This window comes from Brachyhypopomus gauderio, unplaced genomic scaffold (assembly GCF_052324685.1).
Source record: "Brachyhypopomus gauderio isolate BG-103 unplaced genomic scaffold, BGAUD_0.2 sc75, whole genome shotgun sequence".
Taxonomy (NCBI): domain Eukaryota; kingdom Metazoa; phylum Chordata; class Actinopteri; order Gymnotiformes; family Hypopomidae; genus Brachyhypopomus; species Brachyhypopomus gauderio.
Window position 1 is genome coordinate 1,437,748 of NW_027506896.1, and position 27,253 is coordinate 1,465,000.

The window sequence follows — 27,253 nt, forward strand, 5'->3', positions numbered from 1 at the left end:
TTACGCTTCATAGTCTCGCTATGCGCTGTTAGTCCTGCGTGTAACAAAAGCAGGAGTCGAAAAATCCTGCTTGTAAAGTCCACAGACCATATCGCACCGACTCAGCACCGCACTGCATTTCGTCCGGACCGATTAATCAGAAATCGTCACAACAAGGGAGACAGTCACAGCACACACACACGCTTGAATTTACAGTTGAAGTCTGCAGCCCCCCCCCCTGCCCCTCCGCGCCCCCCCCCCCCCCCCAAACGCTCGCGCTGAGTGGGTCAGGCAGTATTACAGCTCACATTTCACACCGAGTCCAAGACCAGCTGGAGGAAAACGCGAGAAAACGCTCACCCCGACCGTGGTCAATGCTAACTGAGCGAGTGAAAGTGATCGAGACGTAGCCAAGCAGCGGAGGAATTTCTGAGTATTTATTTGTGTTTGCTGCTGTATCAGTGAGGAGACGCGGCGGTGGAGGAACGCGCAATTCGACCGGCAGAAATGGACGAACAGCCGCGGCTCATGCACTCTCACGCCGGGGTAGGGATGGCAGGACACCCCGGTCTCCCGCAGCACATGCAAGAAGGAACCGGAGGAACTGACGGCGACGGAAGAAAACAGGACATTGGAGACATTTTACAACAAATCATGACCATTACTGATCAAAGTCTGGACGAGGCGCAGGCAAGGTAAGCTGTCAAAGACGCGCGCGCTCAGCACACAATGAACGTGCATCTCACGTTTATAAGTCTGAATATTTTAATTTCATTTAAGCTCTATGCCGTTAGTTCTCCGGAAACGCAAATGGCAGTTTTAGTTTCAAGTGGTGGTTAATTCTTATTGACTTGACCAAGAAATTGGTAATGTTAATTTGCTGCTAGTAAGTGGCTTTCCTTCTTTCTTTTAATTATTGACGGTTACCTAACTGATTTGTGGCAGTTGTAAAAGACTAAGTATTTTCTGCAATTTAAATTGATAAAGGTTTGCTAACAATATTTGAATTTATAAATATCATTAAGTACTTGCATGACTGTATTGTAATTAGATGAAATCTCGATCATCTCTGTCGCAATTTATTGACAAAGTATCCAACCACAAATTGACCTGTAACATAATTTCACTTGTCAATGTGTCAGAACGCATGCTCCTCTTGTCACGGGGGTTACGGTTTGCAGCAATGGCAGGCGATAGACAACGTCATTGTATTTTCTGACACATAATCCCCACTCCACGTCGATAGAGATGAACAATAACCAAGACATGATTTAACTGACAACGCTGAAACTGAGCAAGGCGCTCGCTCATCAAAACCAGACACGCGCGCTTTGCAGATGGCCTACACTGGGCTACTCTCCTTAAAGGCAGTATTGTGTTGTCCAAGACGTTTAGTAATTAAACAAACTTTGTGTTAGGCTACATAAATTACGTCACTTGGCCAGGCTTACTTTGAAAACAAAGTTAAACACATACATAAGCATACTAACATTATTATTATTATTGTTATTATTATTATTGTTATTATTATTATTATTATTATTATTATTATTATTATTATTATTATTATTATTTTATTTTTATCAGTAATAATAGTATCAGAAACCACTGCTTTACATTTCTAAATTTTTTTAACATTTTGAGTACAAAATTGGTCTACTGAATTACAGACTCATTTTCCGCGCTTAAAGGTTTTCGAACGTGTTCGCTTTCCGACTAATTAACGACATTTCGTGCATCGCAACAGGACAGACGAACCGCCGTTTACCTCGCGAGCCATCGAAGCAATGGCGGGAAAAAAAGATATTCCGCGAGCCTCTGATCACGCGAGGTATGATGAGTTGCACTCACAACGCCCTTTTCTTTTGTTTTAGGAAACACGCGCTGAATTGTCACAGAATGAAGCCCGCGCTCTTTAACGTTTTGTGTGAAATAAAAGAGAAAACAGGTCAGTCATGTCTCATTTCATTTCATTTTTTAAATCGCTTATATTTCGCTTATCATGAGTTAAATCTTAATGGTATCACAGCCCAAATATGAGCAGCCTTTTATGAATCAGAATTTTGTCTGTCTTGTTTGGTCAGAGGTGTCTATGTTGTGTGTTCTGTGCTTGACATATTGACATATTTCCTGACAGACAGCAATAGTCTAAGTTACATAATTCACATGCATCTAATACAATTCATGCAGAAATGTGACTACAAAGGAATTGGCTTAGTCTAGAAACCAGTCTCAAGTTTTGAGGTGATGGATGTAATTTAAGTAACAAAAACAAAACAATGGGGAAACTTTTATATTATGTGCTTTCAGTGTTCTTTCTGTCTTTAAAATGAATGAATCCTTTTTTATTTGTAAAAGTACATCTAATTTTGAGATCATAGAACAGTTCTGTGTTTACCCTGTTGCCTGCATGTTTAAATTGGATTCTATTCAGTGACTCTATGTAGCAGACAGTGTCTTTCAGCAAAGCGACGTATCCGTATGTGCAGATATTCCTGACTGACCTCTCCACTCTCTGGCCTCTTCTAAATCACTCCGATCTTCTTATTTGCAGTGTATTTAGATCCAGCATATAAGTGTTCGGTGTTTACCTTGAGGGTGAAGTTGTGGTACTTGCTGTGCCAGAATTTTCCTTTTCAGAGTTTTTAAGTGCTTAAAGAATGGAAAGCACATTTGGCTAAATTGCCGGGTGCTGTGTGTGTGTGTGTGTGTGTGTGTGTGTGTGTGTGTGTGTGTGTGTGTGTGGACATGTATTTTAAACATACAGGAACTGTTATAAATGGAACATCTTTTTGAATTTGTTTGTGTGGTGACGTATTATTTTGGTATCACCAAGCTGACAGGAAGTGCAGGCTATTGAAATAACAGAAAAAGGTACATGTGATCTTCACCAATCAGTCATTCTCTGCCATATTTCTTTATGGACTTTATAGTCGTTCTGATTCACTAGCTGTATATTATTCTGTAAATTCAGACCTCTTGGTGCATTCAGTAAAATAACTGCACTGAATTTGCAGTTTTATAAGATACTGAGACTTTTTCACCCACGGATTTGATGTGGAAATGATTCTGGCGTGTTTCACAGTCATTAGTGCATGAAATAAAATGGAACAGATCAAGGATAAAGGAGATATCTTTTTCAATAATCTCCAGAGCCTCTCAACTCTTCTATCCCAGCTGTGAAGCTGTGGGAAACTCCCCCTTCCTCCGCTCAATTCTGTCGGCTCTGTTGCCTTGGCATGATGTTTTCATTGAAGTTCAACGCCCCTCTCTGCTGCCCCCAGAGCCCCACTGTGCCGAAATGGCCATGGCCACAGGAGAGCAGAGGGCTTTTGTGGCCCGTTAGCTTTCTCCCTCTCTGTTGTCCAGTGTGTGTGTGTGTGTGTGTGTGTGTGTGTGAGTGTGTGTGTGTGTGTGTGTGGGTGTTGGGGGGTGGGAGTGGTGATAGTGGTGGTAGGGACGGCTATGCGTCGAGTTCTACTCCCTGGCGTTTCTTTGGGTTCATTCAGAGTTCGAGCTTGCACAAAGCCTGTAGTGACATGGACTCGTTCCAGAACTTTCCTCTCAAGCTTACCTTCCCATTTCAGCAAATCAGCCAACGAGGCTTGCGGGTCAAAGCTGGCCCTACTTCTGTGGCCCAGACCCGAAGACAGCGCAGGTATAACACTCTGAGTGATGGTGTGAGGTTTTAAGAAGGTTTAGGTTTGAGGTGTATTTGTTTTGCTCTCTCGATGGAGAGTGGTGTGTGTTTGGTTTGGCCACTATAGTGTAACTACATGAAAAATCCTTTGGGGGAATCCTGCTGCCCTATACCCCCCCCACTGCTTCCCCACAAAGCTTAGTCTGTGTAAAATATTTAGTTAATACCTCCTATAGTTTGACTTTGTCAGGGAGACTGTCGGGAGTGGGGGTGGACAGGAGTAAGTATCTGTGTTTTGTCTGCATATTTCGCTCAGCTTGCTGAGTGTTGAACACAGTATGATCCAGCTGCTTGAGGCTGCTTATTACTGACTGTAGATTTGAAACATTAAACCTCGTGATTTACAAGGAGTGAGAAAAATGTGTTTTGCAGAATTTTCAGAGGTTTGTGGTAACTTTTATCCAAGTTCTCCTTTAATTATCTGCACTTCATCTGCTGCAAACTATTGAAAAGGTCAAATATCAAAAACATATAATATATATTTTAAGGAATTGGTGTTATACTCAGTACTTTTGAAACATGAAGCGTGTTTCTGCAGTAGTGCAGCCTGGTGGAGTCATTTGTGCTAGATGTAGGGCTAGGGCACTCGCAAAAAACCAGGACAAAACTCATTTTAAACTCATTCTAAGCATTTGTATTTCAAAGCTTAATTTTAGTAAGATACATTTGTATCTAATAAAAACACAAATGAAAATCTATAAATTTTCTTCTGGTTTAATATAATACAGTAGTGTCAGAACTCTCAAATTGTAGATGCAGCTATGTAGTGTTTTTGTACTCTGACCAAATGCATATATGGTTATTCCATTTCCTTAATGTTTAATGGGAGCTATGCACTTTCATTTAAATAAAAATGAAGAAAACCCACAAATTTTCCAGTACAGTTGTTAATGACACCAATATTCATAGTCCATTGATTTCAGGAGATCCTCACCTTGTAGCGCTCAATTAAGGGCCCTGTCTATTATTATTTATTTGTTTGTTTATTTATTTTTCTTTTTTCTTCTTTCACAAAATATCAGTGCTGTTCTATTTAATATTTATTGTTTTCCGTTCTATTGCTAAGTAGGCTATAGATTAATCAAATGTTTAGAATTTAAGGAACTAAATAAAAGTGTTTCATAGTCTAATGTTGGTCCATTATATTATATTCTGCAGCTACAAGTTTCCAACAGATATGTCAAAAATGTATACTTTTATAATTTTCTAAAAAGCGTTAGAGGTTGTATATGGTTTATACATTTTCAGTATAACATTAACATGCATGATAATACAATCTATTTTGCAGTGTAATTCACACTGATGGAATTTATGTAATTGTTTTCACATTTAGCTTCCTGAAGCTTTTCAGGCTTTTGTAGCTAGTTGGCTAGTTCTTGACCTTTGGTAAAATAATACAAAATTACATGACAATAAAATAAGCATTAATTACACAATAATAAAATAGGAATACAAATGTGGAAAAGAAATACCAAAACTGTTAATCAGTTTTTGCAGGTGCGTTATTTATATTGAATCAAGAGTTTTGACATTCTCTAGTTTTTCCAGTGGTATTCTGGTTAGCCCTGTTGGTGCTGGAGGTGTGTGTGTGTGTGTGTGTGTGTGTGTGTGTGTGTGTGTGTGTGTGTGTGTGTGTGTGTTTTTCCAAGCCCATCCCCGGGTGACGGTTGACACCTGCAGGGGAGTACTTGGTCCTAGGGCATGACCTGACCTTTTGACCTATGCTTTGTTTTTCTTTTCCTTTTTTCTTTTCAACTGGGATGTAAGGAGTGATACAGAGAGAGCAGATAAATATAAACAGGTCCTGAGTTCAGGCAGAGGGACAGGAGGACTGGCGTTCTTTCCTGCTCTCTACATAGACATGCCAACACTCTTTTTTTCTCGTCACTGCTCACTTTCATTCCTTACATATTTTTCTCTCTCATCCCAGTGAAGTGAATGTTATTTTATACAGAATCTGTGTGTTGTGGGTGTGTGTTCACCTGTGTGTCTTTGTTAATATCTGTTCTTGCCCTAACGTAGGCTATACTTTAATAGATTGTTCAGTGCCATGTTGTAATGAAGCAGCCTCTTTCATTTTACCAGTAAAATTACTTTTAAAATGACTGTAAAATTATCCACAAAACCACTGTTTAACCTTACACAGAAAAATTGCTCATTTGTGTATTTATTTAGATTTCGTCTTTTTTTTTTTTGAAGAACAATTTTCTCCAGTTGTGTAATTGCCTATATTAATGAACTTGAAAGGTAGAGAGCCGTGGTTATTATCGTATTTTCCCTGCTTGAACCTTGAGCTGAGGACCATCGCCTTGTGGTGAACAGTGCGGCTCTGTGGGAACAGTGCGAGGAAGGGGAAGAGAAAGGTCAGCGTGTAAACTCTGTGGTGAAAACAATGGCCGTGTCTTGTCAGAGTGTCTTTAATCCCTGGAGCGTGCAGCTCGCAGAGATGTGCTTGAGGGGCGCTGGCTGAGCTGGGCTTTCCAAAAATACACTGACAATTCCAACCCTGCTCAATGCGTGCACTCTCTCTCTCTCTCTCTCTCTCTCTCTCTCACTCTCTCTCACACACCCCCCCCCCCCCCCCCCCCCACCACAGACACAGACACGCACACATACATAAACTCTGACTCTGTTTGTTTCTCTCTTTCTCTGTCCGATCTTGTCTGTCGGTCTGTGTCTTTTTTCACTCAGAATTAACACCTCTTGTGAACTCTTACAACTTTCGTTGCTCCACCTGAGACACCAGTGACATAACCCAGGCTTGTTCTTGAAAGGAGAAATTGCAGATATCTTTCTGTGCATGTGCGTTTGTGTGTCGTTGGCTTTGTCTCTGCTTTTCTGACACATGGTAACTACTTTCAAAGGAGCGAACGCTTGGATCTCTGCGCACTTAAGAATGGTGTCATGGCAGGGTGTTCTGTGACGCTACCCGAGTCTCCGTTATGAAAAAAAATGCACAGACACAAACAGAGGATCTGCAGGAGTTCTGTCACAGTCTGCCCCTGAGCTCAAACACTCTGTGGTTTATGCCTTTGACTCTGCCCCCCCCCCCCTCCCCGCCAAACTCAACAGAGACGTGATTGAAGATGAACTGCAAAGTTAATCAATTCTTGCTTCTTTTTATTTTACTCAAACATGTGGTTTTTCATAGTTTCAGTGTTCATAGTCACAATCAGTCCTGCTGTCATTGCTTTAAACGGTGGAAAATGGACCTGCACCTCCTTATAAATCTAAACCTTGTAAACCTGTGTCAAAACCTCACCAATACTCTGGCGATTTCACTCTCCTCCCCCAAGCGAGACACATCGACCTGCTGTTTTATTTTGATTTTCTTCCCCCTCCTCATTCTTGCCAACCTCAACAAAGGGCCAGTTTTCTTGCGGCATGTGTTTGACTAGCGTAAGGTTTCGCACCCTGGGGGGACGACTCATTTATAAAGCGGAGCTGCAGGGGCTGATGTAATGTTGTTTTTTGAAGGGTGAGGATGGGGTGAGGAGAGGGCAGTGGAGGAATATTTGACAAGGATGAAATGAGCCAGAGATCTGATTACGGGCAGCTGTGAGACTCAGCGCCCTACGCAGCTGCGGAGGCCGGTCGGGAGCTCACACTTCCTGCCCGCTCCCCTCCGCCGAGGACGGACGCCGGTAGTCGTGTTGTACAGTTACTTCTCCGTAGCTTATTACAGCCAGAGTAAATCATTTCGGCCCAGGCCGTCTCATTCAGTGCCTGCAGAACCGGGCTGTTCACGTCACCCCCGGGACGGGCTGGCGGTAACGAGGCCGTGAAGCAACGGGAGCTGTAAGGAAACGCGCTGTGTGTCACGAGCGGCTGGACGAGGTGCTGGAACGCGGGGGCTTGTTCCTGAGGTTAAAGAAAAGTGTTTTCCTGAGAGAAAGATCCTCAACAACACCCTGAGATTAGGTGTACGTGCAAAAGGATACGTGGAGATCACAACATTGAACTAGCTACACAACGAGGAGGTGAAAATACCTTTATAAACACATAATAAAAAACCCTGGAAAAATAGAAAAGGAAGATATGTTGTGTCTTTTCTATTCCTTAAGTTCAAATTAAAAGTAAATGCAAAGTGTTTTCTTTTTGCAAATTCACTCATGCAGAGGAATAAACCACGAAACAACAGGAGAAGTGGGCCTCGTACGCACTGACCTGCCCTTCTTATGTAAATCCTCTCGTTTCAGGAGTATGATTTGTGAAAAAACTGCAGATCTGGCTGCAGAGCCACAGTGGTGTAAACTGCTGGGCCGAAACCGTTGACTTTCCACGCTGTGAATACTGCGCGTGTTGGTGTCCACGCAGATACACTGGCACTGCTGCACGTGTGTGTCCAGGGCTGGTGCTAACGGGGAGGGCTGTTACCATCCTGCTCCACATTCTCCAACACGCTGATGCAGCAGCCCCCCCAGGAGAGAGAGAGAGAGAGGTGGACAGAGGGGAGAGAGAGCAGGAGGGAGGGAGGGAGGGAAGGAGGGAAAGAGAGAGAGAGAGAGAGAGAGAGAGAGTGTGCTGGGCATTACAGCTGTTTCCTCAGTCGCTCTGGATAATTATTCTCCAAGCGGAAACACTAAAGCCTAATTCTGTGTATAATGGACCAACACGCTTGCGTGCACACACACACACACACACACACACACACACACACACACACACACACATAAATATATATGTATATGTTTATAAATGTATATGTATATAAATATGTGTATATATGTTTATATGTGTATACGTATGTATATGTATTAAGTGCCATGGTAACAAGTGCATTTCTAGAATGGGTTGAACAATGCTTTTCCTGCATTTGTATAAAATGCGATTATGAGGGCACGTAACAGCAATCACGGAGATGGATGTCAGGAGAGACAGAACGCATTTAGCGTATTGTTATCTCTGAGCATACACCAGAGCACAATCACATTACCTTATGAATTATGCAAATTGGCAGTGGCCTAATTGAGACATGTTAATCATATTAAGAAGCTTAATTGCTGAAATTTAACTGTGATGCTATTTGGTAATTAACTATGACATCAAGTTTTCAGTGCAGTTGCTTCAGCTGCACGGGATGAGTGTGTGAGGCACACGGATGATGCCAGTGGCATGTGTTGCCCTGTGTGTGTGTGTGTGTGTGTGTGTGTGTGTGTGTGTGTGTGTGTGTGTGTGTGTGTGTGCGCGAGGGACGATGACACACGCAGTGTATGAGAGGAAAAGACCTTAATAGACTGATTTCCTTTTGCTGACTGCTAAGAGCCCAATACACATTTACATCCTGTTGTAGTGTGCCTGTGATTGTGTGTGTGTCTGTGTTTGCATCTGTGTGTGTGTGTGTGTGTGTGCGTGTGTGCATCTGTGTATGAATGTGAAGGGGGTGGGAACAGTTTGCTAAAACATCCCTGGTGTCCTACAGAGTGTAAATTATAAACCCATTGTGAATGCTCCCTGCTCCATTGTCAAATATATTATGTTAGAAGCCATTCTGATGCACTGGTCTGGCACACATATAGATCTGTGGCTGGCTGCGTATCAGTGGCGGGTTTGTGGCTGGTTTGTGGCGGGTTTGTGGCAGGTTTGTGGCAGGTTTGTGGCAGGTTTGTGGGCTCTCCCCCTGCTGGTTCTGGTGGTGTTTGGTGCATCAGGTTCAGACACAGTGGGGATGTTATCGTTCACTCATCTTCACTGTCTGCTCCTGTTTCATAAACGCTTGGTGCCTCAGCAGACGGGGGCACACACACCTTCCATTTTGAACACGCTGCGTCCTTAATGCACTACGACTTTAATCGAATCCGCCAAAATTTGTAACATGCGTTGAACTGAATGTTTGTTGCTGCTTACGAATGTGGTTGCCATACCAACCCCTTTAGGAGTTCATTTTCTTTAATGCAAGGTTTAGAATCTCATTTCCTCTCTTCTCCCCCCACCGCTATGAGCAGGTCTCACAGAGACATAGAGAGAGAGGGAGAAAGAGAGAGAGAGAGAGAGAGAGAGAGCGAGGGAGAGAGCGAGGGAAGGAGGGAAGGGGGGAGGGATTGATGGAGGGAGAGTGAGAGCGAGGGGGTGAGAGAGAGAGAGAGAGAGAGAGAGAGAGAGAGAGAGAGAGAGAGAGAGAGAGAGAGAGAGAGAGGTGTGGGGTGGGCACAGAGAAAAAGAGGGAGAGGCCTCTTTCCACGTAGTGGAAATGACACAAATTAATATACACAACTTAAACCAGACCAAGATTAATGGTTCCCTTTCGCTGTAGCTTATCCCCACTGTCAGTTGCCGGGTGCTCGTTGGACAAAATCAACACTAATCAACATTTATTCCACTTTTGCCCTGGGCCCTTACGAGTCTGGCAGGCACCCCCCCCCCCCCCCCCCAATTCCCCCTCCCCCTCACCCCCACCTCCCCCACCTTCACTCCGCCTCGCTACGCTTTTCACCTCTCATCCACCTCCTCCATACATCACTGTACTGCCTCCTCCCCTGTCCCCATGCTGCTCCCAGCCACCATCCTCTCTCCCTTCAGGCCACATTACAGCCATGATAGATTTTCTCTTTTCATTTGCATCTGATATTTAACACTATAAAACGTTCCATCTCTGACACTTTCTCTCTCCCTCCCTCTCTCTCTCTCTCTCTCTCTCTCTTTCTCTTCGTCTCCCTCTCTCACATGCTACAAAGTTTTGCCTCTGTTTTGTAATGCACTGTGATCACGTCTGCATCACTGTCCCATGTTGTACTAATGTCATGAGCAGTGTATTGTGTTGAGCAGTGTGTCTAAAGCAATCCTCAATCCTCAACCAATATTCCTTGATCTTGTTGCAGCTGTATGAGTGAGTGTGTAGGTCCCTGCCCTGTAACAAACAGACAGTACAGTAACATGCACACAGCAGACAGTAACACACTTCTGCCTCTTCAGACAGAACAAAAATCATATTCAGTTACTTTAATGATACCTGCTCATTACTGCAGCACACTGAACACTTTTATACACACAAATACTTCTTAAAGCCAAGTGATTCTGGCGAACAGGCCCCTCGCAGGACCAGATGTTGGGAGTGCATCATCTAACCCAGCTGCGATGTCTGCTCTCCTAAACGTGTGTCACAGTACATCTTCAGATAATGGTGCTATTTTGTTACGCGTGCTCTTGATGTGAAAGTGTAACGCATGTTTGTCTCTGTAGTGATATGAAGCTGTGGTGGAGGGGTGTCTGATCTGACACACGTCTTCCTCTCTCAGCTCTGCTGCATTCCCTCCCTCCCTCCCTTCTTTCTTTCTTTCTTTCTTTCTTTCTTCGTCACCCTCTTTCATTAAAAATCTTTCTCCACATCGCTCAGTCCTTACTTTCCTATCTTCATCCTCTCTCTCTCTCTCCCTTCCCTGCTCTCTTTCCCATAAGGATTTGCCTGTCTATGCAAATCGCTCATAATTAGACATGCTAATATATGGCGGTAATAAGCCACTGTCTCTCATTATGTCTGCCTGTCTTGCTGTTGTGTTGAGGGGTAAAACTGTTCCTGAGGAATAACGTTTACCAGGGCTCATCTCTGTAGTCTCTGCGGCCACAGGACACACAAACTGGTTCATTTAAAAAATAGAAATAGGAAGATAGGCGGATATCCTTTGTTTTCAATAATAAATAATTTTTACTGTCGTATAACAGTAAATATGAACGTCAGGAAAAATACCAGCAGTGCCACTGCAGTGTCATTACAGGAACAACACAGGATGTTGAAAATTGTTGCCACAAAAAAAAAGAAAAGACCATACCACATTATCAAGCACCTAAACCAGTTTAAGACTTTCTGCTGCGACAAGCTTCTACCAAAACTGACACCAATTAACAGCCTGCTTGGCTCGGTAAGCGTCCAATCTCAGGTGTCTGAGTAGGGAGCCCAAAATAGGCCCTCGGCACACAGCGCTGGTGGCAGGGGAACGCTGAATTTTCTTTTTCTCAACGTGTCGTGTGGAGACTCATGCCCTCTCTCTGCCCCGAAAGGAAACAAATGTTTGGGACCAGAAGTGTGCTGTGTTCTTGGCCACGATCCCGGTGTAAAGACGAATGCCATCTCAGCTAGGGTTCTATCTCGGCGGTAGCGGAACTGGTTCAGCTAGGCTAGGGCAGACACTAAAATAAAAAAAAAATAAAAAAGGAACAACAAACAGTACCCTTCCCCCCTCCTCGCAAAGCCTGGTGTCACGGCAACAGTGTTCGCTAAAGGTTTTAACGTCTCAAATTACTAGCGCAACTGGCTTGCGATTGGCTCAAATTACTAGGACAATGAGCACTCTTCTGCTGCTTCAGTGCTGGTAGATATTTGGACCTAAATGGTTTGTACCCATAAAGGTTTCGTAATGCCATAAATACAGCACGGGTGGATACTCTTTCTTCCAGACGGTTTTTAAAGTGCCTTGGCCAGCAGTAGTTATGCTCTGTTAAGTCTTGGTAGTTTTCTCTAAATGGTGGCCATCTTCTCTGTGGCGTATTCTCGGCAACTCAGCACTTCACAAGTTATTGTCCTCTTGAGTAGGTCTGCGCTGGCGGGGTTATGAGAGTCGGAGCAGGTGCTGCTTATTTCTGAAGGTCACTTCAGGACTTCGCTGTGGAAAAAGTCATGATGTACGGTTGTGGGCCAGCGTCCAAGCTCACGGTGGTGTACCCTCTTCTGTTTCTCACCTTGCACCATGTGCTGTAGACACGGGTTAGATGGCAGACATAGTTAGCAGATAGAGTTGTTCTTCCAGTATTGTAACACCACCATGACGTTTTTGTCCTGTTTAAAGCCACATGTGATATTTAGACTTCACTGATTCATTTTTATGCTGATTTTGCAGTCTGTGTGGCTGCTTCATGTTCTTTCTGACTTTCCCTCTTACTGAAAATCTTTCTTTATCTCTCTGTCTGTCTGTCCTTTCCCCCTCCAAAATGTGATGAGAGATGAGAGAGCCAAGACACACACACACACATACACACACCCACCCACACACACACACACACACACACACACACACACACACACACACACACACACACACACACACACACACAAGACTGGTATAGCTAGTCTGGCGTTTTTATGACCAGTGGCCTGAAATACAGGCAAGAGTCACGTGGGGCTAGAGCAGGATCAGAGAGCATACACACACACACACGCACACACACACACGCACGCACACACAAATGCACGCACACACACACACACACACACACACACACACACTCCTCTCTGCATTAGCTCACACACTCCCCTCTACACATTCTTACACACACACACACACACACACACACACACACACACACACACACACACACACACACACTCCTCTCTGCATTAGCTCACACACTCCCCTCTACACATTCTTACACACACAGACACACACACACATCCCACATGCTCACTTATACACATTCTTACACAGACTCCCCTCTAAAAAAGTTTACACACAAATTTCAATCCACTCATTCTTACACACTCACACTCCCCTCTACATTAGCTCACACACACCCACATGCTTCCCTCTACACAATCTTACATACACACTCCCCTCTACACACACACACACACACTCACAAGCAGACCCCGGCATATGCAGTCCCACCTGCTGCGCCGTGCAAATGTCAGTATTTGAACATTTGGGAGAACAATCACAGATTTACATTGTGGCATCATTTTACTGCCTCACCTGCTGTCTGTTTTCTGTAGCCCTTATTGTGATGCCCAGGAACAAGAGTTGCCTCTACTCGAGGCCGCTATGGTAACCACATTTGTTGGAGAGGCCTGAGAACAGCCCCGTAATGAAAATGCCATGCCACACCATCATCATCACCATCATCATCCTCCTCTCTCGGTTCCATCGGACGACTGCTTTGTCTTCTAATTGTTTTTGTGTGTTTTTCCATGCCTTGGTACTTAGAGTAGATCACCAGATAAGTTCATATTCTGACAGTAGGAGAGATAAAGGAAGGTTTAGAGTTTGGATAGCGTAACCTTGATAAAACGTTCATCTCAATGACTCCGATCTTCATCCATCTTCAGCCGTCGTGGAGTATGCAAATGAGATGTCGGAGAGTGCTACAATACTGTGGCGGTTAAATGGCCCATTTCAAATGCTTTGAGCATCACACTGACTACCAAATCCCCCCCCCCCCCCACACACACACACACACACAAACCAGTCTTGTAAGAAACGTGCTTTGTGGCCTATTTCTCTTCTGGTTTTCTGTCATTTAAAAAATTTCAGATTTTGGTTTTTTTGTTTTTGGTTCTCTTCAGCACTTCTGCCGTCCGATCTCCTCCCGGCCTCTGCTACACAAACTACAGACATACAGCTCAGCACCCCAACGGCTGCTCATAAAATATTAACAGCATGTAGAGACTTTTACATGGCTACATTCCTCTTCATTTTTAACTATATCAGCACAAGCTGTGGTGCGGTTATTTGTGTACGCTCATCTGTTTTAATACGGGTTATACGAGCTCATTTCCTCCAGCTGTCGTTTGCTTCCTTTCTGGCTCCGGACCCATAAAACGTCTTAAACTGCATTTTTGGATATGGAGGATCCCCTCCATCAGCGTAGTGCAAGTGAAGCTCCTCAGGACACCTTCTTTATCTGCTGAATGTTTTGTAAGGGAATTGTTTTGGTAGTTTCAAGAGCTAAAAGGTTGATGTGAATTTCAAAAATAATTGCTGTTTTGCTGCTGTTACTTCTCATTCTGCCTTCACTGTGTACATTACTGTCCCAGGTCCTTAGTTTGTGCATCCGTTTGTGTTTTACGCTAAACATGTTTGATTGTTGTTGTACTTTATTTACTTTGGTGCTGCTTTCCTGTTTGTTTGAAAGTCCTGATATATTTCCTTTGCATGATAATAAGAAACAGATTAAGGTTTTAGCCTTAAGTTTAGTCTCTGATTTTTGGTTATAATATGAAAGGCCATGATACATAAAAACCCCACATGTTTCAGCCCATATATGAACATGGCTGTATAGAATAAGATTGTGTGACGTGGTAGGTATGTACAGTACAGGAGGAGTGGTCTGGGAGGAGTCAAACGTACAGGAGGAGTGGTCTGGGAGGAGTCAAACGTAGAGGAGGTGTGAACTGGGAGGAGTCAAACTTACAGGAGGAATGGTCTGGGAGGAGTCAAACGTACAAGAGGTGTGGTCTGGGAGGAGTCAAACATACAGGAGTAGTGGTCTGGGAGGAGTCAGATGTTCAGGAGGTTTGGTCTGGGAGGAGTCAAACGTACAGGAGGTGTGGTCTGGGAGGAGTCAGATGTACAGGAGGTGTGGTCTGGGAGGAGTCAGATGTATCCTGTAGTCCTGAGAAGATTAATCTTGCTCTTCATCTGTTCCCATCTCAAACCACGTTTGCTCCAGTGAGTGGCTAAGAGCCCCAGCGCTCTCATTTGACAGGACGATAGCATTAAAGAGAAAGCAGTGGTTACCCCGAGCATATTCCTGAGCCCATCTGCCCTTCACCCTCCCCGATCGGCCTTTCTACCCCTTACTACCCCTCTTAACTCTCCCAGTGAGGTGAGACTCTGGAATTAGGCCTGTGCTTAAATAGGTGCAGAGGCCTGCAGTGATGACAGTGTGTTTATTAATCAGGTCTGACACGTTTCATTGTTATTCATGTACACTGACATGTCCCATTGTTTTGATTGTTCTTCCTCGTGTGTAGTGACAGATGCTAGAAATTGAAACGGCATAGAGTAGCCGGTACTCAAACACGTGCAGTCTTATGGATGTTTATGATCTATGGTTGAAAATACGTGAGCAGCACTTTTTGTATGGCTAAATGCAGAGACGGAATCCATTTGATTGACACCACACCGGTGTTGACTCTCTCCGTGATCAGTCATGGCTTGTCTCTGAACTGGCAAGACCAGTAAATCATACAGATGCTCATTTTTTGTCTCCAACAGATCTGGCACTTTTAGGACTAGAACATGTAGGTATGTGTTTTGTCTGCTGTGGAAATTAATTAGTTCTGTTTTCTTACAAAAGCAAAAAAAAAAAAAGAAGAAAAAGAACAGACAATTTACCTCATTCTCCTTGAGAAAAACCATCCATGCGCAATTACAAAGGTGTGCGTGTAATATTGTCTGACGCCGTTCCCGTTGTTGAGTAAAAGCATAGTAAACAGTGGCGGATGAGTTAATGAACTGAATCCTACCAGCTCATCTCTCCTCTCCCGTGTACTAATGATGCAGTTGGCTCAGGTAGCTGTCAGGACGCTGTGATTAATTAAAGCCAAAACTAGGCCAATTTGTCAGATTCCTCTGTGTGGTCAGAGATAGGGAGACGGGAGGAAGAGAGAGCGTGAAAGAGAGAGAGGAAAAGAGAGGAGGAGGAGGAGAGGCAGAAGGGGACAGAGAGAGATGGAGAGAGAGAGAGAGAGAGGCAGTCTCTGTCACTGCTTTTGCCTGCCTCTCTAGTCACCTCACACCCGTGTGACTCTCCTCTCCATTTAATCAGTTTTAGATGCAGAAGTGAATCCTAAATGCTGTCAAAACAGGTGCAGCCATTAGGACTGTCAAACGTCCCATTGCGTGAGGGCACACATGGCCGCTTGCATCCTTAGCTGGCAAATTTGTACTTTTCAATTTATGGAGCAATATTTGTTGATTTTGGACTGCTGACAGAGAGAACTGATTCTGGGTCAGCGTTCGTACTTGAGCCACTGTTGGCCTGACAGACACAGGTATCTACCTGTTATCCAGACAAATGCCTATCATGACTGCTCCTTCAAGTCTAAGTTTGAGACGTTTAGAAGGGAGGAGAAGGCCTGTCACACATGATGGCGTGTTCGAGACACAGGTGAACTCCCCCTGTAGCTTGGCCCTGGTAGTGAGCTCTGATGGGAAGAAATTTTGATTCGGTTGCCGTCGGTTTTCTATGTGAAGACGACAGAAGCACAGAGACGTGCTGCTCCTCCTTTATGTCCTCCAAATCTCGCTATGAGACGATTTCATCCCGCTGAGCGCAGAGCAACGAGTCCAGGAGTCCACCTTTCTGGAAATGAACATGAAAGGTTAACTGAGCCGTTTTGAAAGCTTTCAGATGATTTTGCATATAAATAAGGATTGCAAAAAAGCACCTACCTGAAGTCCAAGTTGTCAATGTACAGGCACTTTGTGTTTCCACCTGCTTGACCTGCCAGTACCTGATGATTTTACGCTACCAGGTGACATAAAATCGTGGAAACCAGATGACTAATGTGGACCCCTGTCTGGATCACACCTCTCGACAGGCTGCACACACTTTTCCAGCCCCTTCCCATGATGGCCTTTACTTTTAGCTGCCGTTTCGAGTGATCAGTGGTGATTCGGAGAAGGACTGCTGTATATTTAGTGCATTTCAGTGCAGCATTTATGCTGCCGTTTCAGTGGAGGTGATTTGACATTAATAATTTAATTGCAATCGTGGACGTCTGGATGTCACTGTAAAGTACAGTGACTAGGTTTTTTTTTTTTTTTTTTTGAATGACGAGAGATGTAGACACATACAGCCACACACACACACACACACACACGCATGCAATCTCATTTTTCTTTCATCACCCAGCAATAACATGCAGCTGAGAAGCGGGCTCGTCGGTCCTGGGGGCGTCTGGTGTGATCTTTCGGGGTGTGGAGGTCCTCGGGCCGAACCCCCTCTGTCCCCCCAGCCTGGGCCGTCAGAGCTGACAGTCCTCATGTTTATTTCATCCTGTGTCTGGGCCTGTCTCGATCCCCCCTCCAGCCTCCGATGTCATTAACGCGAGGAGAGAGGACCCTGCAGTGGCGCTCCTAATGAATTCCACTGCGGCTCCTCGCTCTCCCCACCTCGTTACCCCAGCTCAGGGTGTCAAATTAAAACGGCTCAAGAAAAAAAAGGGGGGGGGGGGGTTGCATTTGGGGGTGTGCAGTTGTGCGGGTGGGAGTGGAGGGAGAGTATAATGGTTGTGAGCCTTCAACGCTGGTCAATAGCGAAGCCTCTGGTTGCTAAAAATGGAATTTGTGTAGACGTGGAACAAGTGAAATGTTAATTGTTAATTACTACTCAGGTGTTAGTATTACAGTCATTTTTAGCAAGACGCAATTAGCATTGCGCGTTTGTGCTGTCATATCAGAGTGATTTTATAAAAACGTAGTCATGTATGGCAGGTCAAAAGCTGTCAGTGAAATGTCAGTTTTTACAACATATATTTTTTGTCTCAGTCTCTGTTCGTTTAGTGTGTGTGTGCTGAGTGTGAATCTCAGTGGTGTGATGTGAGTTTGGCTGTATTCTCTCTACTCCTCTCTTCACGGCTCCTCTTCAGATTTGGCAGTGGTTAGCATGCCCTGCTAATTGCTGTTTGTGGTGATTTAGTTGTCACCGTGGGAAGCGTGACGAGGGTGGACGTGTTATTGAGTTGTGCACTGAGGAGATCTGCACTGCTGCATGCCGTTGAAGATAGAGAGAGCAAGATAGATAGAGAGAGGTGGAAAGAGGTGGAGAGAGGGGAGAAGACAGCCCTGCATATACACCCAGTGAGGTTTGGCTAACAGCTACTACTTTCAAGCCTCATTAAAGCAGAATCCTACTCACTTGTGTTACTTAGGTAATGTTAATTTATTATGAATAGTACAAACTGTTCTAATTGTAGTGAATGGTATTTAGTATCACTTAGGCCAGCAGTTAAATGTGTAATAAGAAAGATTTTAATAGGTATTCTAGCTGTTGGGATGAACTTGGCTAGTGAGTAGCATGTCTAAGGCTAGGACCCTGGTATGGGAGTGTGTCCCTGTAGATTTGATGGTGGAATGGCCTGTGTATCCCTTTCTCATTTTCTCTCTCTCTCTCCTTCTCTGACAGCACTGGCAGATGGAAAATGGTGTCAATCAATTCGTCTGAGCTGTGTATCTCCTTAGGGATGTGTGTGTGTGTGTGGGGGTGTGAGCGTAGTTGATGGGGAGGGTGCTGATAAGCGATACAGCAGGGTTCAGGCTTGGTAGTGATGATTGAGACCACCATGATATCCATACACTGTGGTGTGGTGAAAGATTTTCAAAATGCTCTCACCAGTTATGTCTGTCTTCCACATTAAAGTTACAATTAAGCAAACCTAATAGTTGTCTAGCCAGATTTCATAAGCATTTCACACCCGTATTAGAAGAGGCATCACATCACAGGTCATATGGAAATAAGAAAATTCAGAATCCATTTATCTACTAATGAAATAGGTTTCTGTGCTCATCAGTGTGGTGTGCAGTGATTGTCCTGTTAGCTGGGCTGACAGACTCACACTGAAGTCTGGAGCTGGGCCTGTGTTAGGGTCGCTGGTCCCTTCCTCTTCCTGTACCCAGAGGTCGTTGGTACGGTGATTCACCTTGGCACTTCCTGCCCACAGCTTGTTAGTCTAAAAGAATGTCATGCTTTAATTAACGATATGTAAATATCCTTGAATGGGCCACATTTGCATATTAAGAGAGATTTGTGGGATTGGAGGCATGATATATTTTAATTAAGGATTAATTGAAAAATAATGGGGATTTGATTTTGCTTGGCACGCTAGGTTTGGATCCTGCATCGGCGTCTGGTGCTAGCTCATCAGTGTAATATTGAGCACTGTGGAGAGAGAGAGTCCTTCTAAAAACAACGCCGTCCCTCCCCCCCAACACACACACACACCTCTAGAGGCAGGAGTGGCCCTTTTTTTTGGCTTAATTAAATCCTCTATCGTTTTTCTTTCTCCCTTCCACCCTACGCCTCCCTTTCTTTAACTCTCTCACACTCTACTTATGCATCTCCTCTCTCTCTCTCTCTCTCTCTCTCTCTCTCTCTCTCTCTCTCTCTCTCTCGCTTGGTGAGGCAGCTGAGAGGTATAAGACACGGAACACTAGTTGTGCTGGCAATTATGTTAATGGGATACTATTAGGCCATGATTCCGTATGAGCGATCGGGGAGAGGGAGAGCTTCGACGCTGGAAACCATAACGCAGTGTGCTGCTCGTTGATACTGCTCCAGCTACATCATTAGCATAACGAACTCTCCCTACTAACGAGGGGTGTGGCCACAGAGCACTGTCGCTTTCAGAGAGAATGAGATGCATGGCTTGAGACGACCGCACATGCGTGAAACATCGCATTGACTTCTTTCAGTTTCCTTGCACATCTGTAACACATGCAATTACCATTATGAGAGTTTGTCTGTCTGTCTTCTCTTTCTTGTGTGTTTGATGTGGTTCTGTGTTGGTCTACACTTCCCCTCTCTCCCCATGGTGCTGGGCTTGTGGTCATTTTTCATAGTCTGGGGATGAAGTAACAAAGTGGACTCACGACTCATTATATTTAGACTTAGAGACCAGGTGCTGAAATTATTGATCTCAACCTTCACATCTCGTTATTAATTTGGCAGACCTCTGTATCTTTATTTAGGCACCTCTCTCCCCTCCTCTCTCTCTCTCCCCTCCTCTCTCTCTCTCCCCTCCTCTCTCTCTCTCCCCTCCTCTCTCTCTCTCCCCGTGTTTTCCTATCTGTGTCCCTGTACCCCTCCCCAGCCATGTCGAAATGTATTATTTGTGAAGCCCTGTTATATGTGCAGTGCCTGTGCGTGTGTGTTTTGCTGTGGTAAGACATGTCATCTCCATACCCAGGCAGTGCATGTGATCACAACAGTCGGAAACCTCAGGGGGAGATATTAAACACTCCGCTCTCACAGGCTGGGGATCTGTTTCCTCCTCCCCACCTTTCTCTCACTCCCCTCCCTCACTCTTTCTCACTCTCCATACCCCCTCCATCATCCCCCTCTCTCTCGCTCTCCCCCACTCTCTCTCTGCCTCCCACTCTATCTCCATCTTTCTCTTTCTTTCTCTCCCTCTCCCCCTTTTGCCTCTGTCTCTTCCCTTCCCCTTTTATACTCCCTTAATGAGAATCCCTCCTAATTATTTCAGTGGTCTGTAGCAGGACTACTGAACAGTAACTGGTGCTGGGCTCAGGGACGTGCCTACTATGCTGATGAAGGTCGGGGATCAATAATTTAGGCCTGAACAGTAATGGCATGGCTAGTGGAGAGAGGGAGAGGAGACGAGAGAGAGAGAGAGAGAGAGAGAGAGAGAGAGAGAGAGAGAGAGAGAGAGAGAGGGAGAGGAAGAGAGAGAGCCCAATATATTTGAGTCAGAGATTACACTTTAAACAGAGAAACAAGAAGCAGTCTACACACGCTGCACCTCAGCTCCCCGCCTGCTCAGAGCAAGACTGCGTCCTCGGTTAATAGCTTGCTGCCTGTTTCACTTTCGTTTTCTCGTTTTTATTTCTGCGTCTGTTTATCTTTGCTTGTAGCTTGCTAAATCGTTTTTGTCCAACATCAGCTTTTGTCAAAGGGTGATTCCTCTTCCCGCTGTTTCAGCTGAAGTGGTGTATATGGGTGGTGGTGTACTGAAGTGGTGTATGTGGGTGATGTTGTACTGAAGTGGTGTATGTGGGTGGTGTTGTACTGAAGTGGTGTATGTGGGTGATGTTGTACTGAAGTGGTGTATGTGGGTGATGTTGTACTGAAGTGGTGTATATGGGTGGTGGTGTACTGAAGTGGTGTATGTGGGTGGTGTTGTACTGAAGTGGTGTATGTGGGTGATGTTGTACTGAAGTGGTGTATGTGGGTGATGTTGTACTGAAGTGGTGTATGTGGGTGGTGGTGTACTGAAGTGGTGTATGTGGGTGATGTTGTACTGAAGTGGTGTATGTGGGTGGTGGTGTACTGAAGTGGTGTATGTGGGTGATGTTGTACTGAAGTGGTGTATGTGGGTGATGTTGTACTGAAGTGGTGTATGTGGGTGGTGGTGTACTGAAGTGTGGGTGGTGTTGTACTGAAGTGGTGTATGTGGGTGATGTTGTACTGAAGTGGTGTATGTGGGTGATGTTGTACTGAAGTGGTGTATGTGGGTGATGGTGTACTGAAGTGGTGTAAGTGGGTGGTGTTGTACTGAAGTGGTGTATGTGGGTGGTGTTGTACTGAAGTGGTGTATGTGGGTGGTGGTGTACTGAAGTGTGGGTGGTGTTGTACTGAAGTGGTGTATGTGGGTGATGGTGTACTGAAGTGGTGTATGTGGGTGGTGTTGTACTGAAGTGGTGTATGTGGGTGGTGGTGTACTGAAGTGGTGTATGTGGGTGGTGGTGTACTGAAGTGGTGTATGTGGGTGGTGGTGTACTGAAGTGGTGTATGTGGGTGGTGTTGTACTGAAGTGGTGTATGTGGGTGATGTACTGAAGTGGTGTATGTGGGTGGTGTTGTACTGAAGTGGTGTATGTGGGTGGTGTTGTACTGAAGTGGTGTATGTGGGTGATGTTGTACTGAAGTGGTGTATGTGGGTGGTGGTGTACTGAAGTGGTGTATGTGGGTGATGGTGTACTGAAGTGGTGTATGTGGGTGGTGTTGTACTGAAGTGGTGTAAGTGGGTGGTGGTGTACTGAAGTGGTGTATGTAGGTGGTGGTGTACTGAAGTGGTGTATGTGGGTGGTGTTGTACTGAAGTGGTGTATGTAGGTGGTGGTGTACTGAAGTGGTGTATGTGGGTGGTGTTGTACTGAAGTGGTGTATGTGGGTGGTGTTGTACTGAAGTGGTGTATGTGGGTGATGTTGTACTGAAGTGGTGTATGTGGGTGGTGGTGTACTGAAGTGGTGTATGTGGGTGATGGTGTACTGAAGTGGTGTATGTGGGTGGTGTTGTACTGAAGTGGTGTAAGTGGGTGGTGTTGTACTAAAGTGGTGTATGTGGGGGGTGGTGGTGTACTGAAGTGGTGTATGTGGGTGGTGTTGTACTGAAGTGGTGTATGTAGGTGGTGGTGTACTGAAGTGGTGTATGTGGGTGGTGTTGTACTGAAGTGGTGTATGTGGGTGATGTTGTACTGAAGTGGTGTATGTGGGTGGTGGTGTACTGAAGTGGTGTATGTGGGTGATGGTGTACTGAAGTGGTGTATGTGGGTGGTGTTGTACTGAAGTGGTGTAAGTGGGTGGTGTTGTACTAAAGTGGTGTATGTGGGGGGTGGTGGTGTACTGAAGTGGTGTATGTGGGTGGTGTTGTACTGAAGTGGTGTATGTAGGTGGTGGTGTACTGAAGTGGTGTATGTGGGTGGTGTTGTACTGAAGTGGTGTATGTGGGTGGTGTTGTACTGAAGTGGTGTATGTGGGTGATGTTGTACTGAAGTGGTGTATGTGGGTGGTGTTGTACTGAAGTGGTGTATGTGGGTGGTGTTGTACTGAAGTGGTGTATGTAGGTGGTGGTGTACTGAAGTGGTGTATGTGGGTGGTGTTGTACTGAAGTGGTGTAAGTGGGTGGTGTTGTACTGAAGTGGTGTAAGTGGGTGGTGTTGTACTGAAGTGGTGTATGTGGGTGGTGTTGTACTGAAGTGGTGTATGTGGGTGATGTTGTACTGAAGTGGTGTATGTGGGTGGTGGTGTACTGAAGTGGTGTATGTGGGTGATGGTGTACTGAAGTGGTGTATGTGGGTGGTGTTGTACTGAAGTGGTGTAAGTGGGTGGTGTTGTACTAAAGTGGTGTATGTGGGGGGTGGTGGTGTACTGAAGTGGTGTATGTGGGTGGTGTTGTACTGAAGTGGTGTATGTAGGTGGTGGTGTACTGAAGTGGTGTATGTGGGTGGTGTTGTACTGAAGTGGTGTATGTGGGTGGTGTTGTACTGAAGTGGTGTATGTGGGTGATGTTGTACTGAAGTGGTGTATGTGGGTGGTGTTGTACTGAAGTGGTGTATGTGGGTGGTGTTGTACTGAAGTGGTGTATGTAGGTGGTGGTGTACTGAAGTGGTGTATGTGGGTGGTGTTGTACTGAAGTGGTGTAAGTGGGTGGTGTTGTACTGAAGTGGTGTAAGTGGGTGGTGTTGTACTGAAGTGGTGTATGTGGGTGGTGTTGTACTGAAGTGGTGTATGTGGGTGGTGTTGTACTGAAGTGGTGTATGTGGGTGGTGTTGTACTGAAGTGGTGTATGTGGGTGGTGTTGTACTGAAGGAGAGACTGTGCAGTCGCTTCTCAATCTGAGTAGAACCTCATCTCAGGTCCTCCTGAGGCACCTGCATGCATCTTTTAAAGCTATTTCTCCTCAGAGAGGACTGGCTTCAGCCTTCTACTCAATTATTCAAGCTAGCTCCCCCCAACACCCACATACACACACACACACACACACACACACACACACACACACACACACACACACACACACACACACACATTCTACGCAGTTGGAACACATCCCTGCATAGATGAATCTTAGGCCAGACTGCACATTACGCTGTGTAATAAGCTTAACAAACACTGGGGTTAGTTTCTTGCTGTCTGAAAGCTAGAATGTGATAATAACATTTGGTCAATCCAGTAGCTGTTATGAAATCTGTTTGTTGGAAAGTTGGTGTTGATGAACACTGGGGTACGATGAATTTTTGTATTTCAGGAGTCTAAAATTATTATTTTTGTGCGCTGAGCTACAGTTGTCAATCACAATATGTGGGTATCTGGTGCGTTTTTCTACACACACACACACACACACACACACACACAGACAAACACACACACACACCCACATGTTTGAAGACCTACATGTTGTTACACATGTGTCTGTGTAGTGTATGTTTTTGCCTGTGTGAGTTTGTCCTGCTACAATACATCTGAAGTCCAGTTGCGTGCTAGCAGGCATGCGGGCGGCACAGTTCTGCTGGGGGTGGGTTCTGAGCAGCAGCACAGAACCACAGTCTCAGCCCAGATCCTGTCGTCCGAAGGCATAGAGATCCTAGAGAGAACCACTTCAAACAAGCCTGTCCATTTATCGCCTGAGAACGGACGTGGCGGCCCATTCCTACATGACTCCTGTCATCATTTGCAGTGAGAGAGTACTGCCATTGTGGTTCTGCCCGATGGGTTTGGACTGACAGTAGAAAAGCTCTCTGGATTTGCTTTTAAAACGACTCAAGTCTTTCATTATGATGTCTGGAGAGTGACAGTGACATTAGTCTTGCTGATTCTCCTCAGATGCCTGTTGACCTAAGGCAATAAAATCACGTTTCCCTGGAATCTCTTTGTTGTTTGAATGAAATATTAGTGTTTATGTAAAACCCGAACCCTCATATAGCGTATATTATTCAAAGTCGCTCAAAGTCGCCGACTTCACAATGGAATTGCAGAAAGAAAAAGTAAAAAATAAAAAGAAGAAACTATTAGTCTGAAAAATGGAGTCTCCGTTTCTCCACATTCGCGGTTTGTTGCAGTTATTTATTTTGACAGACTTAAGTGTTTAAATTTTGAATTAAAATAGATTCTCTCGTCTTTCCAGACGTTCTGCCAGGTTCCTGGAGTGCTGGGACTGAGTGAGTCTTGTTGGTGTGGACAGAGAGGGAGAGAGACGTGTAGAAGGTGTTGTGTACGCTGTATTGTCAGCTGATGTCTGTGGGTGGATTGACAATGGACAGCGAATCAGTTGCGCTGAACGTGATGAGATCAACCAATCGGCAGCTGCTTTTAATCAGTTCATGACGACCTCGTAAAATTCTATTTGTCATCTGGAAGAAATATGTCTTCTTCTTTTTTTTTTTAGATTGCTCAATTCATTGGCACTCTTTCCCGGGCTCCATGGTTGTTCTTCCATATATTTCTTTTCTTCAGTCTGACTTCAATCAGCTCAGATCTCTTTCTAAGTAAGAAAATAACATGTTGGCAGCAGTATTTAGTAGACTCTCATGGTATGCATGAGCACAGACTGTGTGGCTGGTTTGAATAGACTGTTATACTGTATAGCTGGTACATTGGTGAAAGTGAACGCTAATGTTTGTCAATATGATCTTTCTCGTAGTGCAGTATCATTGTCTTCCTCATTGAAAACTCAATTTCCAGCTGAAATTACAGCATGCAGAAACTGATCTATTTGGGCCACAGTTGTGTTTCTCACAGGAACTGGAGGAAGCACTAATCGTCAGATGCATTGCGATTCGCTCTTAAATGGTCAGGCCTAATGCACAAGACTCCATAGCTGGGTTTGGCACAAACTTGATTCTAACTGGATATGAAGCATGTGAAGTCCTGAACCTGGTTTCTGGTTCACTCTTTCATTCATGCTTAGCCAGCTTTCTGGGTCTGCTGCTGGTTAGCTGAATGGTCCACGTGACTGCTAAGCAGTTTGGTCGTATGTAGACCTGATGTAGACCTACTGTGGGTTTGCTATAGACCTAGCTCACATATAGACCTGCAGATCTACAGTTAACATGGCTGTGATGTGGAAGTAAACACAATACAGCTGTTGAGAGGACAGCATGTAAGCCGCTGGCTGGCTCGTCTGTGCTGAACTGGTGTAGAACTTCAACAAACAACATGCTGGTAGATTTGATTTAAACCGCTAAACCCTAAAGCTTTCTGTAAGTCCTAAGCTTCCTGTCTCTCTGTTAGCTGGTTCAGGCTAGTTTTTCAGCTGGCTTTTCTGCTTAGACCAGTTAATAATGTTTTAGTGTTTTTACGCATTGTGAATTACTTTATAACCGCACAGTGGCCCCCTTAACTGAAACTGAATCCTGCATTACCCAGTGATTCCCACTACTTACACTGACACAGATGAGATTTGCTGTCTTTTTCTTTCATGCGTGGTGCACATAGCCAGACTGTGTGCTCTCTTCTGTTCGAGTGAAGATGTACCCAGCCATCAATGTGGATCTGACTCGGGCTGGGAGTTACTGAAGTGGCTTTGACTGCACTGAAACAGACCCCAAACATGCTAAATGTTACATCTTATGTACTAACAAATATGGGTTGTCATGGAAGTGTGTGTCTGTGGGTGTGGCCATGAGTGTTTTTGTAGGTGTGGCCTTGAGTGTGTCTGTGGGTGTGGCTGTGGGTGGGTCTGTGGGTGTGGCCATGAGTGTGTCTGTGGGTGTGGCCTTGAGTGTGTCTGTGGGTGTGGCCTTGAGTGTGTCTGTGGTTGTGGCCATGAATGTGTCTGTGGGTGTGGCCATGAGTGTGTCTGTGGGTGTGGCCGTGGGTGTGTGATCTGACTGAGATGTTAATTTGTTTCTTGAGTGGTTTCCAACAAATGCCATGTGAGATTAGGAAGTGTGTAAAATCGCAGGTCAAAGGGTTAAATTGTTCAAGTGTGAGTAATCACCTTAGATTATAAAAATAATGTCAGTTATTTCAGCTAAAACATTATAATAATTAGCATTATAAATAAGTCATTACTCGTGCACAAGTGTCTGTCTTTTTAAGGAAACAAAAAATGAAAGAAAAGTATTTGGTGGTCGTGTTGCTTTCCTGAGTGTGTGTATGCAAGCCTGCACTTGTGCGTCTGTGTGTGTGTGTGTGTGTGTGTGTGCGTGCACGCATGCACCTTAGCTTTGGGTCTATTTCCAGTCTGCTGTACCTACAGCAGTGGCTGGGGAGAGCAGGGTATCATTAGAGGCCTGTCCTGTGTGTTTGCTCTGAGCCCAGAGTGTCGCAAAGCAGAAATCCTGGACTCAGCTCTGACAAGGCCGGAGAAGCAAACCATAGTCCACAATGATGAAATATTTATTTCTGCGGAAGGTTCCTTTCTTTCTGAGGTTTGGGCTTGTTCCATCACAACCACTGAACCG

At 44.8% G+C, this 27,253-nt stretch overlaps 1 protein-coding gene across 3 annotated transcripts in view; it reads left to right on the forward strand.

Annotated features, from left to right (window-relative positions):
* The first annotated feature begins 237 nt into the window (after nt 1-237).
* LOC143491445 (pre-B-cell leukemia transcription factor 1) overlaps nt 238-27,253 on the forward strand; it is a 63,489-nt gene continuing 36,473 nt past the window's right edge. Inside the window, exons 1-2 of one of the 3 annotated variants that reach the window (XM_076990458.1) lie at nt 238-674; nt 1,854-1,927. In XM_076990458.1, the coding sequence (XP_076846573.1) occupies nt 487-674; nt 1,854-1,927 (262 nt within the window). In that variant the 5' untranslated portion in view covers nt 238-486. The remainder of the gene's footprint in view (nt 675-1,853; nt 1,928-27,253) is intronic. The other 2 variants (XM_076990457.1, XM_076990459.1) reach the window with 2 other exon arrangements.